The following is a 27,262-nucleotide window of genomic DNA, read 5'->3' as shown; positions in this document are numbered from 1 at the left end:
CTGTTGTAGGAAGTCATTAACTGTTATGGGACCATCGGGCAGCCATGTCAAATCGCGAGGATAGTTGTCGTTAACATCCACCACAGTAATCTTGACTAGACAGTCCGGTTCACTTTGAAGAACTGAAAGGATAGATAAAGATACAGGTTCTTTTTTCCTTCCTGGATACCCTTCCCTGACCCCTGTCTGACTCTCCACCCTCACCCTGTATGATCGCCAGCTCACTCGGAATCTTGAACACTGAACTGTGAAAAAAGCAGATCAAGACTTAAATTTCGATGCGTTAGACTCACATAACATTTTCATTTTTTTCTTCTTCATTTTTCTTCTTCAGTTTGTCTTCATGTACATCACTCCTGCTATTAGTTTTGCTCTTCCTGTTCTTATGGATTACTTCCAACAGTAAAAAAATTGATGATTACATAAACAAGTGGGACTAAAGGAGACGAAACATGGGACCTAGGGAAGGAAGAGATGAAGATATAGTCACTGAGACAGGAGATGGGAGTCAAACTTGGAACGGACTTCTATAAGCCTTTGTCTGTCATTACTGGCGATGGTATAAAGCCAAACTTCACTAAATAGTCCAGGGGCATGTGTAATTCCGTGGGAAGTGTGTGATAAATCTACGGTTTCTTTATAAATCGTCATTTGACATAGGACAATGAAAAATATATGGTTCCATTTTTTCCTATTACATTAAGTATGATTTTGATACATTTGCAAAATTCGACATTAAATGCACTAAGTACGTATAAACAATAAATAACAATTTTCCCAATTTTAATGAAAATATAGTCATGTAGCATATCATGTTGAAGGTCTTGATGTGTAGATATGAGAAAAAGTGTCTATTGGTATACTGGAGTTCTCTGATGAAAGATAATGGTCATAATGTTCATATTTTGTATGTTATCAATATAACTAAATACATGTACATGTGCAGATGATGTGTAAAGTACCTTTGTAACATACAATAAACACTATGTAGCATGAGAGATCTTTATTTTTCTTTATTCAATCACATCCTCCTCATCATTAGACTCGTCAACGGTGTTTTGACCAGGGATGGGGTATTCGTATTCGGTATTCGAATACATTCGAATACAGTATTTGGGTGTATTCGAATTCGTATTCGAATACTTGTCATCTGACATCAAAGTATTCGCATTCGTATTCGAATACTTGGCAAAAGTATTCGTATTCTTCGAATAATATGTTGAATAATCTTAAATCCATCATCAGCAATAATATTTATTGTTCCTTCCAAGTTACAAATTTTCGTTCCTGTTTGTCCGACATGTATGATACATGTTCACTACCGGGCCGGGGCCGGCGTGGGTTCAGAGGAGGGGGCCGAGGGGAGGGGGCGAGTCATAGCCAACGGTTCGCCTGACAGGTCCCCTTCGTGTCGGGATTCTATCGCCACACCGTCCCTGTACGGTAACACCGGGCCCGGCCCGGCGTTGCCTCAGTCAGTTATCAGTGTTCAGAGGCGTAACTCATTACAGCAGTGACGGATTTATTCTAGATCTTTCAATATGAGCTGTGTCAGCGAAAAGCAGTCATACTCCCAGCGGTACAGGACTCTGTGGGAGCACGACACCCGATTCAAAGGTATATATAACGTTAGCATAAAACAGTATATTAGGAGTTATTCGAAAGTGCGGTTTTAAATTTCGTTTCGATACGTTAGCTTAACCAGACCACTAAGCACAGCAACAAGCCTTCAAATGTTGTAGTAATCAATGGTGATAGTAATAGTTAAAATCCTTGGATTCATGATTTCGTGTACGGTAGTGTAGTCATAACCGGAAGTCGGGGGCACTTCTGAATCACAGGTAGCCAGGCGCGGATCCAGGAATAAAGTTTCGGGGGGCCCGATGCCAGGATTTTTGCTGGTGGTAGGGGCATTAGCATTACCGATTCACCATTCTCGGCAGTCCTGCTCGAATAAGTGGTGGACTGACCTGAATCAATGGGCATAATGACCTGGACTTGGTGCCAAAGCATTCCTGGGCGGCCAGTGTTTCTCTTCGGATCCGAATGAGACGGCCGATTCCTCTGAGAAAAAGCATTGCTATAGCCGCAGCGTTATAGCATTGTATTAGGGGAGGGGGGTGGGGGGCTTGGATCCGCCAATGCAGGTAACCTAGTATTAGTGAATCTGAAGCAGCTAATGCAATTATACCTACTTCTGTCGAATCCAATGGTTTACAATAACAGCTTGGGATTTACGAGCTGCACCCAACTTTTAATCGTGACTGTATGTAATTTCTCTGCAACTATAATTTTTCATACAAATTTCCAATGTTATCCTGTGTATAAATTTCTATATTTGCCTTTAAAACGCAGTTACGTGAAAAATTTTAATTTACATTTTGTGATGTGGACAGCAGAGGTCTGCTTGGGCACTTAATTGTGTCCCGCACCCGCCCCACACCCGCAGAATATTTTTTAAAGAACCCGCACACCCACCCCGCACTCCCATCCTCTTGTAAACACACACACACACACACACACACACACACACACACAGTATGACCGGCTCACCCCTGGCCACTCAGACAGACACCTTGCTAATTACAGCCGCACCCTGAGTGACCCATCAGGTCGAGAACTATCAGTTTGCAGCCTCTAAAGACTTAACCCGTACAGTGTCGTCTTTTGTCATCGAGAAATACAAATTTTAATATATATATATATATATATATATATATATATATATATATATATATATATATATATATATATATATATATATATATATATGCGAAGAATGGAACCCTAGATTGTTCGTTGTCTTATTTTTCTCCGTCTCAGAGCTAACGATGTCATACCAGGAAAGGGAAATTTATCTTTAATTTTTTTAGAGCCTATATTCTTTCCATTATAAACACTTCTCACTACCCTAAGGCGTGAGTAATGTATAAGCACTTCTTTACATCACAAAAACCTCAAAAAATAAACAGGAATTGTAAGTACAAGAAAATGATTGGATGCGCATCAGGCAACACCGCTCGCTTCAAGGCCGTCTGTACTACAACTATAGTTCACAAAGTTCAACAAAACACTATGAAGCTTCAGACGATAAGTTTTCATTTCCGATTACTCTGAACAATAATTTACAATTCCACATGCCTTACTGATTATATAATCAAGGAGTAATTACCTAGAAGAAAGTAACTTACCTTCTTGTATAATGATTTTTGTTGGAATGCGGACAAATGTACAGAAAGGCCCTTTAACATCCATTTAAAAATACGAAGACTTGTCAAATTATTCCTCTTTACTGTCAATGAACAATGTTACATCACAAACAAAAATAAAGGGCGTATAAGCCCTCAAAAGAGCTTGCGTATATATAAATACTAAATACTTCCCTAAGAGGTACGTATATGTACGTACTAAACAGTGTACTGGGTAAGTAGCCTTGCCCCGCAATTAACACCTAAGGGTCAGGTCATATAATCCCCATTCCTTAATCTTCATCCTTTCAAAGGTCACTTCACACGTACCTGACTACCTGTACTACCTGACCTTACCTGACCTGTGAGGTCCAAAGATCCTGCCAGTCATTTCGGCTTGTATTTTTATCTAAAATACTATTTGATCCTATACTTAAGCTTTATATAATTTCAATTTTTGGAAATTTTTGTGGAAATTCAATTTCAGTTTGGGAATTTGGGGAAAAAAAGCAAGTTTGTGGGAATTTTACTTTTTTGAGGTGGCAGCACTGCAGTGACGGGCGGCGGCCGCCCAGAGTTGCTATATACCCAGAAAAGTCGTGATTTCTCCAGAATTTTGTAGCTAATGCTAGAATTCCAGAATTTTGACGAATATATCCAGGCCCGTACTAAGAGTCATGAAGGTCGAGCCGCGTACCTTCCCTTGGACAATGTAGGCACGGCCTCAGACCGTGCCTTCAATCCTTACCATAAGTCGCTCGGGAAGGTAAATGCACATACACACACTGCAACCTTCTTTTCACCTACCAGATCTAATGCACGCACACACATACGAACACACAGTGGTATTCGTGGAAGTATAATACCTCCATGGTGCTATTAAAGCCATAATATTGTCCGTTTCATTCCGTCTGTCCACTCGTGAACGTAGATGTGGCACCTGCGCATTGTGAGTTTGTGATTGCGTGAAGTTCATTTGAATGTTTGTGTATACAAAAAATCCTCAAACCATCGTATATGAACCGCAAACAGAAGATTTGCATCGATAATATACCATACAAGGACACGAAGAAACAACTTGTATATCAAACTGTATAGTTTGATCATATTCGAACGATCTATAGCCTTTCAGATACTCTTATTTCGTCTCATTAAGGGATATAAAGTGACATACGACTCTGCAAGTGTCTATACATAAAGAATTTTGATGTTGCATGTATAAATAACATGGGTAGCCTAATATCCGAAATACCCTAGCATCGCATTCAACAGTTATTATTTATTATTTCATGTTTTTTTTCCATTAATCGTTATTTACATGCAGTAAATTATTAAGATACCCTTTGTTTGTACTTGCAGAGCCTGATGTCTTAACTGAAATGTGAAAGAATTTGAAAAAACATAGATCGTTGGAGAATGTGAGCCACGAAGGTTCCCGCCTTCTGGCTGGTTTCTCTGTGCTTTGAAGGCGCGTGCTGTTCTTGTAAACAAGACAAACATATTCCCTGCAACTATAATATACGACTTTCCAATTAGGGAAAATATTTTCTCAGGTTGTTCTAACTGAACCGCAACTATTTGTCACGCCAAATTTGGAAAATAAACATATTTTTCTTCGAAGGTCTGAGGGAAGACACGGGGTAGACCTTGCCTTCCCTTCGTCTCTCCCGCAGACCTTCGTTCCAAAAATGCTAGTGACAATAGGTACGCACCGTCCTTCCCTTCGATCTTCGTCGCTAGACCTTCGTGACTCTTGGTACGGGCCTGGGTTTTTCATGCTTAGCCAGAAAGAATCCCTAAAAACTTCTAAATTTCCAGAATTTACTGTTTAGTGATTAACTGATTAGGTTCAATAAATAATAAGATTACCATATACAGCATTGAGTTTCAAGTACTTCGTGTATTTATATACGGAGAGTAGCTGTTGAGTTGAAACTTAAAGACTTGAACAGAAACAGTACACGTACGCTTCTCGTGAAGACGGCAGTCACCAGTGTTATCACTTTGTGGGTCTGTAGTAGACTCGCTACCCACAAATCTGTGGGTAAACAGGCCCTTTTTGGGTGTCTTTGTGGATGAGGCTATTTTACGTCATATTTCGGGAAAACTTTGTGAGTAAATTTGTGGATATTTCATCCAAATGTGTGGATAAAATGTACGATATTGTGGGTGGCGTCCAAGACAGAAGTGGCAACACTGAGACACTCACGAGTCACGGCAGTACTGGTCGACGCGTTGCCTTGCCCGCGAGTGAGTACGATGATATTATTATATGATCATATTACAGTGATTTATTCTTGAAATAACTAATAATTATATATCTCTACATATACATGAGTGTTTCTGGGATACATTCGTCTGTACATGATGGACATGACAATGCTGTTTAAAGTCTCTATGTCACTGTGGCTGCCAAGTGGCAATCCCATCGAGATATCTGAATCGTGTCATATACGTGATCGGTTGTACATAGCGGGGAAAAACACAGAAGCACAACTAAAAGAACCAGATTCTACCAAAAACATACGACTCAAGGTAGTAGATAGCAAATTAAGTCATAATAATATCAGGGATGCCATACTCAGTCGTGACTTCGTGATTTTTAATACTCTCACGAGACTTATTACAAGTGTCGTGAATTTGTTGCGCCGGGCTGCATTTTGCCCAAGTGTAAGGGAGTTTTTAGGCTTGCCTGTATTATCTAATATGTACAAGTCAAATGATCCAGAAGATATGTGAGGTAAGAAAAATTATACCTTTATAATACGCACTGTAATGTGTATTCCAAGTCTCTCTCTCTCTCTCTCTCTCTCTCTCTCTCTCTCTCTCTCTCTCTCTCTCTCTCTCTCTCTCTCTCTCTCTCTCTCTCTCTCTCTCTCTCTGTGTGTGTGTGTGTGTGTATATATATATATATATATATATATATATATATATATATATATATATATATATATATATATATATATATATATATATATATATATATATATATATATATATATATATATATATATATATATATATATATATATATATATATATATATATATATATATATATATATATATATATATATATATATATATATATATATATATATATATATATATATATATATATATATATATTTCCTGGAAATTCCGAATATATATATATATATATATATATATATATATATATATATATATATATATATATATATATATATATATATATATATATAGATATATATATATATATATATATATATATATATATATATATATATATATATATATATATATATATATATATATTACAGAATTTCCAGGAAATATCCAGAATATTTTGCCTGTTTCCCAGAGAAGTCCTGTCAGTCATCTGGCAACGCTGCGGCCGTCAGTTGCTAGGGATGGGCAAGTACCGTTAATTTGAGTACAAGTAGTACCGGTACCGAAAACTCAGGTACCGTTAGTACCGGTACCTGTACCCAAAGGAGTAATTTTTTTTATCTTAATGACTGCTGATGAAATTCCCAAATAAATTTCCTGTAAAGAAAACTCTCTCTCTCTCTCTCTCTCTCTCTCTCTCTCTCTCTCTCTCTCTCTCTCTCTCTCTGAATGAAGTGAATATTTATTTTTTCGGTAAAAAAATAACATGTATAGATATTATGGAAGTACTCGATCATAGTCTAATAACAATAACAATATATATTAGCAACCTAAAAAAAGAATCGGACATGAAGAATTATCCAGTAACTCCAATAAATAAATAAAATAATGGAAACGGGAGCTGTGATGGAAACGAAAAGCAGGATAAAATGGTGGGAACTTGGGGAGACGGTCAGCGAGGCCGTGACTCAGCAGCGAGCACAACATTCAATTAGGCTTAAAGCGTCTCTACAGGGCCCAAACCGCATGGCGACGGGCGAGCGCCGAGCGTCACTAAGATCCAAACGGTATTGGTGCTAGCGGCAATGCTCCGTGCCGAGTGATCATGAGTCTTCCCGGCACCAGGTACCGGTACCGGGTGCCGGCTGAATAGATTCTTCTCGGCACTAGGTACCGGTACCGGGTGCCGGCTGAATCGATTCTTCTCGGCACCAGGTACCGGTACCGGGTGCCGAGAAGAATCTATTCAGCCGGAACCCGGTACCGGTACCTGGTGCCGGAAGACTCGCGATCACTGGCTCTCAGTTTGTATTTGGGTTACCGAAAAATCTGAAACAGATGACATCCTAATAATAATAATCTATTAAGGGCAGAAATAAATGAGAAAAAAGTCCACTATGTATATATGTGTGTGTGTGTGTGTGTGTGTGTGTGTGTGTGTGTGTGTGTGTCACACACACAGTGGTCTTTTTCATCTCATTTATTTCTGCCCTCAATTAGGATGTTTCTTCTGTTGTACACTCTCTCTCTCTCTCTCTCTCTCTCTCTCTCTCTCTCTCTCTCTCTCTCTCTCTCTCTCTCTGAATGATTATTTATTTTTTCGATAAAAAAATAGCATGTATAGTTATTATGGATGTACTCGATCATAGTCTAATAACAATAACAATATTTATTAGCAACCTAAATAAAGAAAAGAATCGGATATGAAGAATTATCAATAAATCCAATAAATAAATCCGAGCAATCCGGTACCGGTACCGTACCGTTTAGATGGTACCGTTAATACCGGTACTGGTACCGGTGTCACAGGGGATTTGGCACCCCAGTGGAAATGGCCTCCCCGAGTGGAATTCCCCAGTGATTTTGGAACCCCCCTAGGGATTTCGGCACCCCTATTTTTACAAGGGAATATGGCCCCCCCCCTTTTTTATCACTTTAGATTATGAAAGTTATGATAAGGGCCTTTTTTTTTCAACTAAATTTGCTGGCCACAATAAAACTAGAATTTTTGTTAATTCTTTGGAGACTACAATGAATTTCTATTTATTCATAAAATACCGACAGTAAGATTTAGAAAAATGATACAATATTAAAAACTGGTAATCAAAACTAGAATTTTTGTTTCTTCTTTTTGGGACTACAGTCTACACATTTCCACCCACAGTTCTTATCTGTCTCTAGATAATTTACACATCCATGGTGAAACCACGTGAAACAGTCTTCACACTCAACCATACTGTCATAGCTCTCTGGAAGGAAGCAGAAACAATGCACTTCATTTTTTGCCAACTTTCTGACTGACTTCTTTCCCATTTCACCTCTAGGGAAAGGTGAAAGCTTTCTGTTCTTGAAACTATCCTCAAGGTGGTCTCGCATGTCCTCTTGTCTGTATATTACTTTGGAGGGGTTACCACCAAATGCTACTTCCACAGCAAATGCTATTGCAAATACACCACAGTCATCAGCCCCCTCTTGTTGCTGAACAGAAGACACTTCAACATTAAACTTTTCTTTCTTTCCTGAATATATCCGAGCAATCTGACACTCCAGGGATGATGGTAATCTCTTACCTGTAACTACTTTGCTGTCCAAAATACGGGCTACTGCAAATTTAGAACGTCCAATGGTTGTACTGGTAACCCAGTGGAAGGCTCCTGTATGGTGTATTTGGATATTTTCAGATCCTTCACGAAGTTCTTTGAATTCCATCAATTTCTGGGAGTAGATTGTCGGCTGTAGACCCTCGATGTGCGGAAATTGCCTATGCAGAAGGGTCTGGGCAGCTTGAATGACACAGTCATCAAGTGGTTCATCATTTTGCAGCATGATTCTGTGCTCTTTTTTCAGGTTCATATCAGGAATCCAAGCATCACTTTCATCGTTAGATTCATGTGCTGGTGAGCTTTCTTTTGGTAGTACATCTGTGCGGGCTTTTTCCATTACCTTTATCTTATTTGGCTCTAGCCACAACTTTAATCGATTTACATTGTATGACTTCTTGAGCAACTTCCCTGTGCTATCTCCAAGTTGAACTCGGCCCCTTCCTAGATACTTTATCACTTCATACGGTCCTTGAAACTGCACATCTAGCTTTCCTCCCTTCCGCCCTTCATTCTTAAGATTCTGCGCAAGAACGTTGTCTTCAATCTTTATTTTTGCCCCAGTGTTATGTTTCGCATCATACTGTCTTTTTTTTTATTTTCCTGTGCATTCCTGATGTTACTTAATGCACTGAGATGCGCCAGTTCTTCTCCCCTGCACAGTTGCTGTCCATATACAGGGGCCTTGTCCGCCCTCGTATGGAGTATGCATCTCATGTGTGGGGGGGCTCCACTCACACAGCTCTTCTGGACAGAGTGGAGGCAAAGGCTCTTCGTCTCATCAGCTCTCCTCCTCATACTGATAGTCTTCTACCTCTTAAATTCCGCCGCAATGTTGCCTCTCTTTCTATCTTCTATCGATATTTCCACGCTGACTGCTCTTCTGAACTTGCTAACTGCATGCCTCCCCCCCTCCCGCGGCCCCGCTGCACTCGACTTTCTACTCATGCTCATCCCTATACTGTCCAAACCCCTTATGCAAGAGTTAACCAGCACCTTCACTCTTTCATCCCTCACGCTGGTAAACTCTGGAACAATCTTCCTTCATCTGTATTTCCTCCTGCCTACGACTTGAACTCTTTCAAGAGGAGGGTATCAGGACACCTCTCCTCCCGAAACTGACCTATCTTTCGGCCACCTCTTTGGATTTTTTTAGGAGCAGCGAGTAGCGGGCTTTTTTTTTATTAATGTTTACTTTTTTGTGCCCTTGAGCTGTCTCCTTTGCTGTAAAAAAAAAAAAAAAAATCGCTATTCTGAGCATCATTTTCCTGAGACACTGACAGATGTATATCAATGGGTAGACGTGCCTCTCTCCCATGCATTAAAAAGAATGGTTGGTATTTTGTTGATGCCTGCCTACTAGTTCAATAAGCAAATAAAACATCATCAATTAGTTCGTCCCAGTTTGTCTGGTTCTCGTCTACAAGACGCTGAAGGTTGATTTTAAGAGTTTGATTAAAACGCTCATTCAAACCATTTGATTGAGGGTGATATGCGCTGGTCACTCGATGCTTGAAACCCGTGCAAGCTTCAAGCCGATCGATCACTTGGTTGCAAAATTCTCTACCTTGATCAGACACAATTTCCTCTGGTCATCCATGCCGTAATATCATTTTATGAAGAAATTCTGCTACACATGATGCTTCTTTTGTTGGAATAGGTGCTGCCTCAGCCCACTTAGAAAAGTAATCTGTTAGTGTTATGCAATATCGATTCCCACGTGGAGTCAGGGGAAGTTCAATAAGATCGATTCCCACTTTATGCCATGTATCAGACACTGGAATTGGGTGGAGCGGTGCTGCAGGTTTATCAAACTTCCGTTTGGATCGCTGGCAAACTTCACAGTGTTTAACCAAGTAATCAACATCTCCGTAGATTCCCTTCCAATAATACCTAGCCACAACTTTGTCCACAGTTTTATCCCGTCCGAAGTGGCATCCTTAAACATTGTCATCATTACAGGCCATCAAAATTTTGTCTTTTGCCTGTCTGTCCGTAATTACTTGCCTAAGACTTGGGCCTCTGTAATGCAGCACTCCAGAGACTACTTCAAATTTTTTTGCTCTCTTTCGTATTACTGCTTTTTCTGCTTTGGTAGATCCAACAGGGTAGCTTTTATCAGAGAGGTACTGGTGTACTTCGTTATAAGTTCGATGTTCATCGTCTTCACCCTTTCTCTTGCTGGGTGATGGATTTCTGGGTGAACTCTCCATTTTCTGTCGTCTGTGATAAAAAAGAAAAAAACTCACAGTAGCCTCTTTCACTGTAATTGGTATTTGTAATATGAAATACTCTTTGAAAATTTCAATTCAGTCGTTGCATGACGCTTTTTGTAAATAGCCATTTACCCCACTGTTGAGAAAAACAAGAGAAATAATGGAAGAGAACAGAAACATGAACTACGATGGAAAGTTACGGCAAGGTGATACCATAACACTCTTTTTTCTCTATAAATTTTGTTATGCATTTATGTTGCACAAGTGTTACAATAGCAACATAAAAAAAATCAGCAACAAACAGCAATAATAATAAGAATAATAATGAAACCAGAGAACAAACCTGTATGCTGAGCCACCCTAAGTGAACTAACCCAGGAGCTATGAAACAGCAAAGAGGAAAGGTAGTAAATAAGGCTCAGATGCTTCAAACTGGGACTCACTTGAGAATATGAAGCGGGCAAGAAGTAGTTGAGCCATTTAATTCGGGTTTATAATGTTTGATGTATAATGATTTGAATATTTTTAAATCAATTTTTTTTAAATCAATTTTAATAATAATAAGAATAATAATGAAATTATATGTTTGAGTAGGAAATAAAAGGGGTTCTAAATTCCCTTAGAGATTTCGGTACAGGGATGAAAGATTCCCTAGAGTATATGGCTCGGGGGTGCCAAAAAATGGAGGGGGATACCAAGGGGGGGTCCAAGTAACCTCAGGGATTTTGGCTCGGGGAAGCTAAATTCACTAGGGTGAATGGTTCGGGGATGCCGCGATAGGGAGAAGTCAAATTCCCTATCAGTTGCCTCTTGCCAGTGGTAGGGAGTGTGTAACTCCAGGTTCATTGTTGGATTTATTCTATTTTGTTTCCTTCCCCCCACCCCCCTCTGGAATCCCTGGACATTACATGTATTATAGTTGGATATTACATGTATTATTATTTGATATAGGTATTTTGTTGTGTTTCAGTACAGCTTAGATATATAGGCTACTTGAAAATTTTGGAAGACAAATATGTCTAGGTGTGATAAACATGTACAGAATACTGGCATCAGTTAAAAGTTCGTGACGTCATTTTACTATTGAATAACTTTAGTATCATATTAGGCTCATTGCCAAGCTACATACATGAAAAAGTTATTTTCAACGAAAAGTATTCATGAATGCATTACGAATACTCTCGTGAAGTATTTGTATTTGAATTATCAGTATTTCAGAGTATTCGTATTCGTATGCGTATAAATATGAAGTATTCGTATTCGTATAAATATGAAGTATTCGTATTCGTATAAATATGAAGTATTCATATTCGTATAAATATGAAGTATTCGTATTCGTATAAATATGAAGTATTCGTATTCGTATAAATATGAAGTATTCGTATTCGTATAAATATGAAGTATTCGTATTCGTATAAATATGAAGTATTCGTATTCGTATAAATATGAAGTATTCGTATTCGTATAAATATGAAGTATTCGTATTCGTATAAATATGAAGTATTCGTATTCGTATTCGAATGCACAGTTCTTGTATTCACCCCTTCCCTGGTTTTGACTGCATCTATTTTCACACGCCTCATCTTCAGACTCACATACACACAGTTCCGTACATGCCAGTTCGTGCCTCCTGCAAGAGCAAGCTGATGAGTGACACTTGCTTGTTGTACACCCACACTTTACGAGTTCAAGGACTGCAGAAGGAGCAGGCGGCAAATCAGATGTCACTGCTGAGTATGTTACCTCCTTCCAAGCTCCAGCCATAACCGAGAGGGGATAGTGCACGGTGAGGGGTACGCAGTGTTGTCGTTTTACCACACAAGTGCTTGATAATGTGCTCTCAGTATATGGTTCTTTAAGGCAGCTCGTGTTGGAGGTAACTTCTCTACTTCTGTTTGTGAACTCCGGAACATCTGCCATCTGATGATATCTATGTTGATTACATCCAAGCGTGGGCAGTATAACCTGCACACAAATTCTTCTCGTGCTTCAAAGATTTCTTCATAAACTTCCACTGACTTCCCAAGCTCGCAGAACGCCATGATGACATTCATTGTCGAAGCTTTTAGAGCATTCCAGCATTTCACTTTCCCTTTGCCTGCAAACTTACTAGTAGTATCTGACCCAGTAAATGCATGGAAGCCTGGTAATGCCTCTGCAGTCCTGTCTCCTATGGCATCATAGACACTTTTCAGAGACACAAGGCGACGCTTGTCACCGGTTCCTGCAATAATGCAGGATTTATCTCCTAGAGCTATTTGCCGTCGTGTTGCCAAGACAAGTACATGTGTCCGGCGAGAGAATGTGTACGGCATGACCTTTACTTGATGCATATAGAATAGAGTATGTAAAATTAGCTTTGTGTCAGGTTCTTCATGGGTACTTGAAAGATTGCTCAAGTCACAATGGTTTGATTCTGCTCCATTCTATGTTGAGACAACAAGAATTTTTCTGCAATCAGCAAAGTGGCTGATAATCTTGTTTACCAGGTACACGTGAGATGATCTTTCGTTTTACTGTTACCCAGAAACTTCGTAAGTGGAACTTTAATTTGTATGGTATCTCCAACAGCAAAGTGGAAAGCATCAGCATTGTGCCAATATCTCTGGTTCCTAGTTTTTTCCTTCAGGGTGGGTTCTACATCATATCTGTCGAACACCACATGTACTTCATAATGTTCAGCAAAGAGTTGAATTCTGTGGACAAAGTACTGTGCAAACTCTTCACATGTCTTTACTGAGATTGAGGAGAGCTCTTGCACAATTGCCATCCCATCAATAATTATCAGAGATCGTATTTCGACATCCACATCATCATTCTCCCCATACACACTGAAGCTCCTGGGTCCATTCTCATCATGTGCTGAGGCTTCAAGGATTGCCATGAGCTTAGGCTTGTCACGACAGGCTAGCAGAGATCCATCATATGAAAACAGTGATCTCGGGATGCAGCTGAACTCATACGTCCCTATTGCTGACTGGAGGTCGACATCTCGGCTGGATCGAGCAATGATGAGAAGTCTTGCAAAAAGAGAACGATTCTCCGTGAGTTCAACCACTTTGTCAGCTAGCTTCACTTTCGTCGTCTTTGTTGCTGATTTCCATGTCTTGAGATTCAACTTTTTCATCTTGTCCCAAGGACTCAATGGACCCAATATTCGCTTCTCAACGAACTGTAGATACCACTGCTGCCCTGCTTCTTCACTCCTGAGGATGTCATGTTGGATTTCCTCTGACATCACAGCTCGTGTGACAATGTTCGTCAAACAGTCTTCATTCTGCTGGAAGGGGTTATTCTCGACAATCACAGACTGCAACTTTTCAACTTGATGCATCTGTCTCTTTGATACTGATGGAGACAACTCGTGATGTCGCTGACGCCTTTGTGTGGACACTTTAGCCATATTCATCACCTCCTCGGATAATTTGGTCATTTCTGGAGCCGTCAGGAAGAACCTTGCTAAAGCTGCTGGCTTCAGGGTGATACCACTTAAACCACCTCTCACCTTCATCATGCGGTTCATGACATTATTCATGACGCCTGTACTGCAGAATGGCGTCTCATTCTTGTTGACACAAGTTTCCTCTCTGAAACTCATCCCATATCGCATTACTGTTATTCCTAATATGCAGGGGAACTTATATAGAACTAAATATACTATTAACTGCATTTCACGGTGGTTGGCGCATGACCCCTTGTCGCAGCTAGCTACTCAATAGCCTCCAAAATCACGTTTAGAGTCTAAGGAAAAATGGAACCATATCTCAAATGAATAAGTATTCATAAAAGGTTAAAATTATCCATGGTTCCAAAAATTATCATGAAATTTCCACTACAGCCAAGTTTCCTACATACACGCCTACACTAAAAGGTGCTGATTAGTAAAAGAGAGAGAGAGAGAGAGAGAGAGAGAGAGAGAGAGAAAAAAAAAAAAGAGGAACACCTAGACCAAGGGTTCTTAACCTGGGGTCCATGAATCCCTTAGGGGTCCTTGGATGGGTTTCAAAGGGTTCGTGAGGGTCAGATTGAAAAAAAAAATGGAATGGATGGGTTTCAAGGGGTCCGTGGGGGAGGGGTCAGATAAAAAAATAGTTTATTCTTGTCTACTAGCTTAAAAGTCATCAATTTTATCAGAGCTAGGGGTCTGAACCATCACATATTCAAGAGATTTTTCCAAAAAAATGTGGACAGACTATGAAGTTCTTCTCTACCACACAGAGGTTCGCTGGCTGTCCAGAGGACAACTCTTGAAGGGACTGGTTGAAATGCGAGCAGGTTTTTTTTTTTTTTTTTTTTTTTTTTTTTTTTAGAGAGAAAAAGAAAGCCACTCAGAACAGTTTGATCATGAAAAGTTCATTCATGGTTTGGCCTACTTGGCGGATATATGAATGAGGTAAAGTCTTTCAATTCAAGGCCATGCTGTCACCATAATGGATGCTGCTGAAAGAATGAAAGCTTTTCTGGCCAAGCTGCCACATTGGAAAAGGAGGTTTGAGTCATATAACTCTGCCAACTTTCCAATGTTAGAGGAAGTGCTTCAGTATGAGGAAGTGAGAACAACAATGCCCGGTCACCTTCACCTTAGGCAGAATTCTGCAGACATTTGGATACTCTGCAGAACTCTATCAAAGGTTACTTCGGCTCAGGCCACCTCAAAGTTGAAACATGGGTTCATAATCCTTGTCTCGCCGACTTACACTGTATCAGCTATGAAGATCTTGCCGAAGATGACCTCATTTACCTGAGGACATAGGATATCTTACAAAATTAATTCAACTTGAAGAGTCTTGGAGAATTCTGGTGTGCGTTGATACAAGCCTACCCTCGTCTGGTAGAGAAAGCATGAGTGCTCTAATTCCCTTTGCTACGACGTACCTTTGTGAATCAGGGTTTACAGCACTTGTTTCTATCAAAACGAAGTCGAAACAGGTTGGAGGTGAGAGATGACATGCGTATCACCTTGTCAAAGACCATTCCACATTTGAGCAGGACAAAAATAATATGATTTAGTTCAATTTACACAAGATGACTGTATTTCTTTTTTTGGATTGAGCTGACTTTACTTTTAACTTGAAAAGGAGGGAGTTGTTTGCTAAGATTTTTTACTTTATCGATACCTTTTGTATGCTATAGGCCTACATTTATGAGGCAATCATAATTATATTAAGTCAGTAAAATAAAGTACATATATTCATTGCATGCAAAGTTGTATTTATGACGTGAATATTTCTGGGGAGGGGGCCTATCACATTCTTAAAGGGGTCCGTGGCTGAGAAAAGGGTTAAGAAGTACAAAAGTAAGGTAAAGCTACCACACACCGCATGAATTTATAATTTGCTATTATGAATAATGGACGTCATACAAGTATTGAGGATGATGAATGTTTCCATAATAATATCATGTATTTATTGTTTTAATTCCCTTAAAGTCAGAAATGTTCTTAATGAAGAGGCCACAAAAAATATCAGTGTTTTATGGTGCTGACTTCAAAATGAAGTAAAGGTGGGAACATACGCTGTGGTGGCCTCATCGACCATACCTGTCACATTCGCTCCTGAGTCTGTGGTGAGTAATAATCCATTACACCGTGACTCGGAGCCAGTTTGACATGTGGATTACCATAGTTAACCCTCCCCAGGCTTACCCAAGGGAGGCTCATTAGCTGAGTGGGCTAGGCGCCGACTGCCCGGGCCGAGATTCGAACACAGGCCTGCGAATAGACGGTATTGGCTATACACGCAGCCACCCGGAGAACTGTCAAAGAGGGAGCTATACTGGTGAACTTGGTTATTTTTGCTATTTCAGATTTCCAGAATATAAGTTGTTTGGTGCTATATGTCTAAATACGGTACCTGGTTGTGAAAAAAAAATCACCCAATGCTCATAGGTTTTAATGTTTGCGTCTATGAAGGCACTGAGTGCCGAATGTACGCGGACCCGTATCTGCCTCATGAACAGGCCCATACTGGCTAAGCAAAATGAGATGTTACGTCTACTAATTATTTCGTTCATGGTTCTATTTTGCTTTCCAGCACCTCTGGTATAATTTAAATCGATGTTGGATGAGTATTGTTACGCCAGGGGTATATTTTTTGGGTGTATTTGTGTTTGTGTGGGCGGTGCTAGTTTGGGGCGCGGTGGGCTGGGTGGCGGCCGGGCGTGGGGACGCCAGCTGTGCCGCGGCCCGCGGGCTCGGCGCGTAGAGACTAGAGAGAGGTCTGAGCTACCAGAGACGAGAGACGTGCGCCGCTGTCTCCGTGCCCCTGCGTGCCCTGCCCGTTTCCGTGAGCCTTGCGCCGTGTCTGTGCCCCCTCTGAGTACCGGGAGTTACTGTGCCTTGTAAACCAGTGTTTGGTACGTGTTGGAGCTGTGGAGTAAAGTGGAAAACCTACACTGTGAGCCTCTTTGCCCTGTCTCGTTGCCTCGTGGTATTTTGGCGGCCTTGGGGAATGTCGGCGTGGTGTGTCTTGATGTTCTGGGTGTTCACGGCCCGTTGTGTGGTGGTCTGGGGTTGAGGCACACCGCTTGCCCGTGCTGGGAATCCGGTGTGCGGGCCGGTGGTTTAACAGTATTATTACTGCAGGTGGGTAACACAAGAAACTTTAAGAAATTGGTAAAAAAAGTGTAAAGCGTCCCCGTTGTGAACTGATAGCTATTACGGTCTGTTTGGCTAGGCGTACTAACTGCTGCACTACGTAGATATAATATACACACCAGAGAATGAAGATTTTTAGCTTGTTACTATGTACGGGTCACAGATTATTAAATAATAGCAAATATCATCCCTCAAACTACTGTCCTATAGCTTTGCTTTCTTGTCTTTATAAACCTTTTGAAACAATTAGAGCCATGGAGAGAATCACATGGCTCATAGCCAACTTTGTAAGTGTTAGTGTTTGTAGTAAAGTCGCCCAAGACAATGAGGCCCGTACCAAGAGTCACGAAGGTTTAGCGACGAAGATCGAAGGAAAGGACGGTGCGTACCTATAGTCACAAGCATTTTTGGAACGAAGGTCTGCGGGAGAGACGAAGGGAAGGCAAGGTCTACCCCGTGTCTTCCCTCAGACCTTCGGGGAAAAATATGTTTATTTTCCAAATTTGGCGTGACAAATAGTTGCGGTTCAGTTAAAACAGCCTGAGAAAATATTTACCCTAATAGGAAAGTCATATAGTTGCAGCGAATATTTTGTCTTGTTTACAACAACAGCACGCGCCTTCAAAGCACAGAGGTACCAGTCAGGCGGGAACCTTCGTGGCTCAAGTTCACCAACGATCTATGGGTTTTCAAATTCTTTCTTATTTCAGTTAAGACATCTAGCTCTGCAAGTGCAAACAAAGGGCATCTTAATAATTTACTGCATGCAAATATCGATTAATAATGGAAAAAAACCCATGAAATAATAAATAATAACTGTTGAATGCGATGCTAGGCTATTTCGAATATATTAGACTACCCATGTTATTTATACATGCAACATCAAAATTCCTTATGTATAAACTTGCAGAGTCGTATGTCACTTTATATCCCTTAATGAGATGAAATATGAGTATCTGAAAGGCTATAGATTGTTCGAGTATGATCAAACTACTGTTTGATATACAAGTTTCTTCGTGTCCTTGTATGGTATATTATCAATGCAAATCTTCTGTTTGCGGTTCATATACGATGGTTTGAGGATTTTTTGTATATACAAACATTCAAATGATCTTCACGCAATCACAAACTCACAATGCGCAGGTGCCACATCTACGTTCACGAGTGGACAGACAGAATGAAACGGACAATATTATGTCTGTAATAGCACCATGGAGGTATTATATCTCCATGAATAGCACTGTGTGTTTGTATGTGTGTGCGTGCATTATATCTGGTAGGTGATAAGTAGGCTGCAGTGTGTGTATGTGCATTTACCTTCCCGAGCGACTTGTGGTAAGGATTAAAAGCACGGTCTGAGGCCGTGCCTACATTGTCGAAGGGAAGGTACGCGGCTCGACCTTCATGACTCTTGGTTCGGGCCTGAATGTGTCCCAAAGGGGGCACCGGTCTAATGCGGAGTCAAGTTTCACACATCAGTAGGGGTGTTCATTGCAACAAGAGACATGAAGCCTTGGGTGAGTTTCAGCCTCATTTGCACATCAACCGGAGGAACCTCACCCGCAGATAGCTGCAGTTGGCTAGAGAGTGCTATAGCTACCCCCATAAGAGGGGCAACATTGCACATGATGGAGCAGTATTAGGTGTACCCCGCACTATTGATCTCGCTACTGCCAAGCTTCCTCGGGTAAGAGTCCCACAATATCTACCTTCAGCCTTCTGAGCTTAATCAAAAAGTAAGGCAGTCGATGATCCTCCGAGACGCTCAGGTCATTCCAGGAATCCACACGCAGAACCCTCTGAAGGTTACTTCCGAAGTTCCGACCCCGGTTCTGCAGACTGTCACCGCATCTGCACAATCCCGGCCACCTCTAAAACAAAAAGATGGGCAAAGCGGCCCTCTCCTCTTCGAGATGCAGGGATCCTGTAGCCTTTGCCCTGCACCATAACCAACAGGCTCACCCGATGTAGACTGACTGAGGAAGCCCACCGCGCGGTCGGTCTCCACATCAGAGCTAAATGGGGTCGAGGCTCACACCGCGACTCATCTATCTTCTGTATTAGTTGTGGCGAGGTTAAATGTTGAATGGCTGGGCTGACTGCCTGCCATGGGGATGGCCACACTACTCGTGAAATGATAAATCACCGGGAAAAATAAAACAGCTAAGAGAGAGAGAGAGAGAGAGAGAGAGAGAGAGAGAGAGAGAGAGAGAGAGAGGGTGGGGTAATGAGAATGAGAGCTAGAGAGAAAGAGAATGAGAGCTAGAGAGAAAGAAAATGAGAGAGAGAGAGAGAGAGAGAGAGAGAGAGATAATAGCTCAGGAAGCTTGAGGACGCTGCCCTCCTCATCCAGATAAACCAGACCAGAAAGCTTTTATATAAATTTTAAAAAATGGTATTGACTCACCTTTACAAGTCGGTGAATTATCACATTCATCATAAGCTCTGAAGAAAAGCTCCCAGTCAGCGTACTGTTCCCGATCCAGTGCTTTCACGCCATTGATTAGGAGTATTGTCACATTGCCTGGAGGAAAAAAGTTATTCAGTCTCCTTCACTTATAGTAATCACAATTGAAACATACAAATAGGGGAAGAAACTGCATCATGATTATCATTAGTAAAAGTAGTAGTAGTAGTAGTAGTAGTGATAGAAGTATTAGGAATAGCAGTAGTAGTAGTAGTAATAATAGTGTTAGTAGTAGTAGTAGTAACAGTAGTAGTTGTCATAACAGTAGTAGTAGTAGTAGTAGAATAGTACTGCTTCCGTTCTGACACACTGAACTCCGTTCTGACATGGTCGAACTCTTTGTCATCTCTGCCTTTTAAAAACCACCTCTTTCCTGCTGGAAGTACTCCTACATACAGCCTGTTGCTAAGAACGGTGACCGCTCTAATACCTTAAACTACCGACATGTTGCTTTACTATATTGCCTTTCTAAATTTTTTAAACATATAGCAAGAGAGTTCATAGGCATATATAAAATTCAGACCTCTCTGATAGCCAGTACGGGTTCCTCAGGGTGACCTTTCCTTCCTAACTGTCTCTTGGTCATCCTCTCATAGCCGTTTCGGTGAAACTTTTGCCGTTCCCTTAAACATCGCGAAAGCCATTGACAGTGTGGACAAATATTTGCTTTCTAAATTACTAAAATATGAATTTTGTCCCTCTCTTTACTTTTATCTTCAGTTTCCTTTCAGGCCAGTCTGTTTATTGCTCTGGGAGACCGTCACTGCTATACTTCAAAACCTATCAACAGTGGCGTTTCACAAGGCTTTGTTCGCACTTTTTGTTCTGTTGTTAATTGGTACTCTTCTCTCTATAACAAATGTCCTATCCACTCCTACGCTAATGACACTACTCTGCATTACTCAATTTCCATTAAAAGAAGACCTTCCCAGCAGGAATTACATGATTCGAGGCTAGACGCTTCCTATCATTTCTGAATGGGGCAGGACTTAGTGTCCTTAAATGCCTCAAAAACTCAATTTCTCCACCTGTCAACTCGACACAACGTTTCATAACTTCTATCCCCTGTTCTTCTATAACACCCAGTTATTACCTGTCTCCTCTCTCTAAATCAGCTTCCTCGAGGTTATGTGTTCTTTATCTTAGCCACCAGTTCTTATCCCACTCCGAGTTCCTGTCTCCTGCCCTGCCATATACTAGGGCTTTGTCCGCCCTCGTATGGAGTACGCATCTCATGAGTAGGGAGGCTCCACAAACACATTTCTCTTGGACAGAGTAAAATCAAAGGCTCTTCGCCTCACCAGTTGCCCTCCTCTTACTAACAGTCTTCTACCACTCAAATTTCGCCGCAGTATTTCCTCTTTTTCTATCTTCTGTCGATATAGCCATGCTGACTGCTCCTCTGAACCTGATAACTGCATGCCTCCACACCTCCCGCGGCCCCACTGCACACAACTTCCTACTCTGGCTTATCCCTATGCTATCCAAATTCCTTATGCAAGAGTTAACCAGCACCTCCATTCCTTCATTCCGTTCACTGGTGAAATCTGAAACAGCCTTCCTTTTTCTGTATATCCTCCTGCCTACGACATGAACCCTTTCAAGCGGGGAGTGTCAAGACACGTCTCTATCCGACATCGACCTCTCTTCTCGCCACTCCTGTTTGATTTTATATGAGCAGCTATCAACGGGCTTTTGTGTTTCTTCTTTATTAATTTCACTTGAGCTGTTTCCTTTATCTAAATATCTAACGGAGAGCAAACGCCAAGGGGCGCGTTGCTTCACTCGCCCGCCTATTCCGTCCACGATGGAGGGGTCTTCGTGGTGCAGTGATTAGCACACTCTGCTCACAACCTAGAGAGCCCGGATTCGATTCCCGGGCGGAGTGGAAAAATTTGGGCGGCTTTTTCGATACCCTACGCCCCTGTCCACCCAGCAGTGAATGGGTACCAGGTATTAATCGGTGGTTGTGTCCCGTCTCCTGGGATCTGTTCCCTTCTCCTATAATTTCTTCCCCTTCTGTCTCTCTCCGGCATATGACCACAGATGTTGCGCCGACTAAACGAAACTTTCCAACTTTTTCCGTCCACGATGGTCAACCAGGGCAAGTTGCCCTCCCCATACTGAGCCCCTCCAAGAATCAATTGATCTGCCCAGTGAACCCTACACTATGGACCGGAAACTTGCCCCAGCCCTGTCATTAAGCCGCGAATTTTAGAAAATCAACCGCTTTGGTGCAAGTCGCCATAACTCCCTTATTTCTGGGGCTACAGAAATGTTTTTGGTATCAATCGACGGCAAAATGAAAGGGCTATTTTTTTTTTAAAAAAAGCGACTGTGCTCAAAAACCGACAAAAAAAGGGTAAAATATTGAATAAATTTGCCAAAAACGGCTCTGAAAAAAACTTTTTGAGTTTCCAACCTTGAAACCCACTCATTTTTTGAGAATTTCAAAAAACGTATTTAACAAATAATTTAGCCCTACCAATGTGCTTTACAATATGATGCATAACATTTCCCTACTTCCAGTAGTTTCGTCGCTAGAGCTCGAAACGTAAAACCTTTTGAGCGATTTTGACGAACTCCAGACACTTTGCCGTTTTTGTCTAGTGTGGCATTGCTATTGCCTATAGAAGGCTGTAATTTGGCATGTAGCTCCTCTTGGCAATGTAGGTTGACCAGCTCGAAGGATGTGATAGCTCGATTCCAAGTTTGTCATCGATCCGTCACAAAATAGCCTGTTTTTCAGTCCTTTTGCCACGATTTGGACACGTCCTAGTTTTTTGCTTATAACTTTTTTTTTTTATTTAGTGCTTTCCAATTGTTTTTTTCTGATTATTAAACTGTATTAATAGAGCTTTCATTCGCCACCAAGCACGCCTTCCTAGCTTCAGTAGCTTTTGCTCGAGCTTGACCAGAAGTCGCGACGAAAATTCGCCGAATCTGACTCATTTCACGCGCCGCGACGAAAAACCTTCCTGACGCCACAGAAATTAATATATCTGCATAAAAAATAATATATGAACACTTCAGTATGCTGACTATCTTGTATTAAAGCCATTTTAAGATATCTATATAAAAAGCTACTTTTTTTATATATAATAATGGCCGAACTGGTAGCGTACTGGACCCACATTCGCCGTGTGATGGACGACGCGGGTTCGAATCCTCACGCTACCACTCGGATTTTTCAGTCACCGCCGAGTGGCTTAAAACTACCCACATGCTGTCCTGAAGACCACCCATCAACCCGGACTCTAGAGGAAGCCGTCCAAGTGAATCAAGAACGAGTTCCGGGGGGCAGCATGAGCCAACGCAAGATGGCGCCACTATAAACACTCGCCTGCGCCAGAACGGGCTGGGCCGACCATCAGGCCCCACCTGGAAGAAGCCTTGGGCCGACCATCAGGCCCCACCGGGAAGATGCCTACCGGCGCAATAGGCAACAACGTAAAAAAAAAAAAACAAAAAAAAAAACCCTACATAAACCAACCTATATTAAGCCTTATTATTCATGTTATTGGATTTTATTTAGTATTCAACCCTATTTCTTCCCATTTATGAATAATACATTTAATTTGCTTTCTTTTGATATCAAATATGTATGTATATAAGTATGTATACATTATATATATATATATATATATATATATATATATATATATATATATATATATATATATATATATATATATATATATATATGGTATCAAAAGAAAGCAAATTAAATGTATTATTCATAAATGGGAAGAAATAGGCTTGAATACTAAATAAAAAAAAATAACATGTATAATAAAGCTTAATATAGATTTATTTATATAGTGAATGATTATATATAAAAATGTAGCTTTTTATATAGATATCTTACGATGGCTTTAATACAAGATAGTCAACATATTAAACTGCTCATATATGAATTTTTATGCAGATATATGAATTTTTGTGGCGTCAGGAAGGTTTTTCGTCGCGGCGCGTGAAATGAGTCAGATTCGGCGAATTATCGTCGCGACTTCTGGTCAAGCTCGAGCAAAAACTACTGAAGCTAGGAAGGCGTGCTTGGTGGAAAATGAAAGCTCTATTAATACAGATTAATTATCAGAAAAAATGAGTAAGCCCTAAATAAATAAATAAATTAAAAGTTATAAGCAAAAAACTAGGACGTGTCCAAATCGCGGCAAAAGGGCCGAAAAACAGGATGTTTTGTGACGGCTCGACGACAAACTTGGAATCGAGCTATCACAAACTCCTTCAAGCCGATCAAATTACATTGCCAAAAGGGGCTACATGCCAAAGTACAGTCTTCTAGAGGCAATAGCAATGCCACACCAGACAAAAACGGTACAGTGTCTGGAGTTCGTCAAAATCGCTCTCTAAAGGGTTTACGTTTCGAGCTCTAGCGACGAAACTACTGGGAGTAGGGAAATGTTATGCATCATATTGGAAAGCACATTGTTAGGGCTAAAGTATTTGTTAAATAAGATTTTTGAAATTCTCAAAAAAATAAGTGGGTTTCAAGGTTGGGAACTCAAAAATAGTTTTTTTTCAGAGCCGTTTTTTGCGAATTTATTCGATTTTTTTCCCTTTCGAGTCGGTTTTTGAGCCCGGTCGCTTATTAAAAAATATAGCCCTTTCATTTTGCCGTCGATAATTGATACCAAAAACATTTCTGTAGCCCCAGAAATAAGGGAGTTATGGCGATTCGCACCAAAGCGGTTGAATTTTTCAAAATTCCCGGCTTAATGACAAGGGCGTCGCAAAATCAAGAGTCCGCCGTCCATTACTTGAGATGTCACTGATCTGCCCCATCCATGAGTTACGTGGGCGTCCCCTTGGTTTCCTCCACTCACGACTATCTCGTAACAACCCTATTAGCAGGATCAACATCCGGGAAGCGTTTCACGTGCCCTTATAGCCATAGTTGGCGTTCACGGACTTGTAAAACTCCTCGATTCAGTTCCACGGAGTAGTCGCTGGTTTGACACGTAGTAATTCCAGTGATACCCCATGATCCTGCGAAGGCACTTGGTACCATATGCATCGACATGCCCCTGCAAGTCACAATTCAGTGTCCATATGTCACAGCAACTCAACAAGACAGGGAGCAGACGTGACCTAAAGATTCGATTCTTTGTCAGCCTGCATAGATATCAACAACGCCATAGACTCGTATTGAGTGAGTCCTCAACACCGTGGGACTGGCCAGTCCGTCGAGTGACTTCCTTGCAAGACCCCTCTTTGTTATGCACTACACTACCGAGGTCTTTGAAACTACTGGTGACCTCAGTGTCCCAACCACATGCATTAAAACTGGACCTTGGTTTGGCCCCAGGAGACATTCAGTCCCAGTGGTTTTGCCTCCTCATGCAGCACCTCGAACCAAACCCTTCACCAGGACCTCCAGCGATTTCGTGAGAAGTACAGCATCATTAGCAAGAACAAGGTCAGTGACATTGATGCTACCGATAGATGCTCCACAACGACTAATACGCGGTCCAAGCACTCCTGCCTCATTCCACATGAAAGAAGTTGGAAACGCATCCCCCCCACTTCATAGCACTAATAATCCCGAAGCAATGGGTTTTCATCAGGTCAGTGATATATGCAGGAATCAGACGGATCAGCAAAATCTCCTGGAGTGCTTCACGATCCACTGAGTCAAATGCCTCCTTCGACAAAAGTTGTGAGTAACCCCTGTCGAAACATAAGTCGGCGTTCCACACAGACGCTAAGTGCTAGGACCCGCTCAATTGTTAACTTAACGGGCGTGAACCCAGTCTCTTGAAACTTAAGCAGATGAAGTCCAATTCTGTTCAGCTGCAGACAGACGAGTACTTTGCCCGACACACTAAACAATGTAATACCACTGTCGATCCCCTTTCCCTTTCCAGATGGGGACAACCAACCCCCGTTCCAGTCAGGAGGAATGGCACCAGACTTCCATATGGCATGCAGACAGCACCGCATGCAACCATATATCATGGCTTCACCCCCGACTCTCCATCTCTGCGCTGATATTACAGATCCCCGCTGCTTTTCCACCCTTTAACATCCTCACAGCCGCTCTCACCTCCACAAGAGAGTATGGAGTTTCGTCTACTTGTGGATCAGCAGCCGCCTTCTGAAAACCAACGAGAGGGAGCTGCCCTTTTGGGGTCTCTTCCGTTTACATCTGCCCAAAGTACTTGTCCCAACGAGCCCGATACTCATCCGCGTTTGATATTATTTGCTCATTATCCATTCGAATAGTACTCGTCTGAATTGTGAATTTTGAGTGGAGCTGCTTCAGGAAGGCAAGTCTAAGGTTTACTTAAGACGACGCTCGACATCATCAGCGAGACCTCTGACGTACCTCTCGTTATCCATCCTTAGAAGGGTCCTAGTCCTGTATCGGTCCGATTCCTTAGCCAGCCTGGCAGCACGACTCTCTTCTATATTCTCCAGTGTTTGCCCTCGAGGCAACTCTACTCCTAGACCTTGGACGCTCTCTTTGGCAGATTTGAGAATTTAATATTTAAAGGTTTCCCACACTCTCCAGAGCCCTCCAGAGTACCAAGCTCCTCGAACCGAATTAAGACTTCTTCGGTCGCAAAGAACTCAGCACTCCGGAAATCCCTACAATGCTAAAGGATTCTCCAGCGAGTACTAACTAGGATGTGATCGATCTCTAATGCTACACCGCCACCATTCCTATACCAAGTGAAGCGGCGAGGTGTTCCATATTCCATTTTTCTCATATCAGAAAGTTGTATGTTCATAATTACTTATGTATTAACTAGGCTCCCTCTCGTTTAGAAAATAATATATTTTGATTTTGACCGATAAAATCCATATTATATATGATATTTTTAATGCATTGCCTTCATCATTTGTCCTCTTGAATAATCTTCTACCCTGAAATTCTATTTTTTTAAACGTTTGGTCTCAAGTAATAAAACTCCACTAGAAGTCGGCCTTTTGCATTTCTTTAGCTTCTTAAATTAACTCCTTCATGTCTGTCTCTTTCATTTTCATTTTTGCCTCTCCTAATATATATTTTCTTGACATTTTATTATCTGCAAACTTTTTTTTTTTTTTATAATTTCATGTACTTCCACCTGCTACCTAAACTTGACTTTGTTGGCCTTGCTCCACCCCCTCATACGTTTTCGGCCTGTAAACCTCTTCTCTTTGTATATTAATATTCATATTGTTACACAACACTATTTACAATGTACGTACTTTACCAGACTCAATTCATCTCTCCTATCAGTTCGAATCAGATCCAAAAATAACTTTTGTCTACCGTTTCCCTTACCATAATATCGCCATCCTCGCCTTTTTTTTTAA

General features: G+C 41.1%; 1 protein-coding gene across 1 annotated transcript in view; it reads right to left on the bottom strand.

The window, feature by feature from the left end:
* Positions 1-27,262, bottom strand: part of LOC126997319 (protocadherin Fat 4-like) — a 71,896-nt gene that overhangs the window by 9,573 nt on the left and 35,061 nt on the right. The window contains exons 7-8 of the mRNA XM_050858342.1: positions 19,877-19,993; positions 1-122 (exon numbers count right to left, since the gene is read on the bottom strand). Of these exons, the coding sequence (XP_050714299.1) occupies positions 1-122; positions 19,877-19,993 (239 nt within the window). The remainder of the gene's footprint in view (positions 123-19,876; positions 19,994-27,262) is intronic.

Source organism: Eriocheir sinensis, chromosome 12, assembly GCF_024679095.1.
Source record: "Eriocheir sinensis breed Jianghai 21 chromosome 12, ASM2467909v1, whole genome shotgun sequence".
Classification (NCBI taxonomy): Eukaryota; Metazoa; Arthropoda; class Malacostraca; order Decapoda; family Varunidae; genus Eriocheir; species Eriocheir sinensis.
Note: the sequence above shows the minus strand (reverse complement) of the source record. Positions and strands in the feature narration are given on the sequence as shown.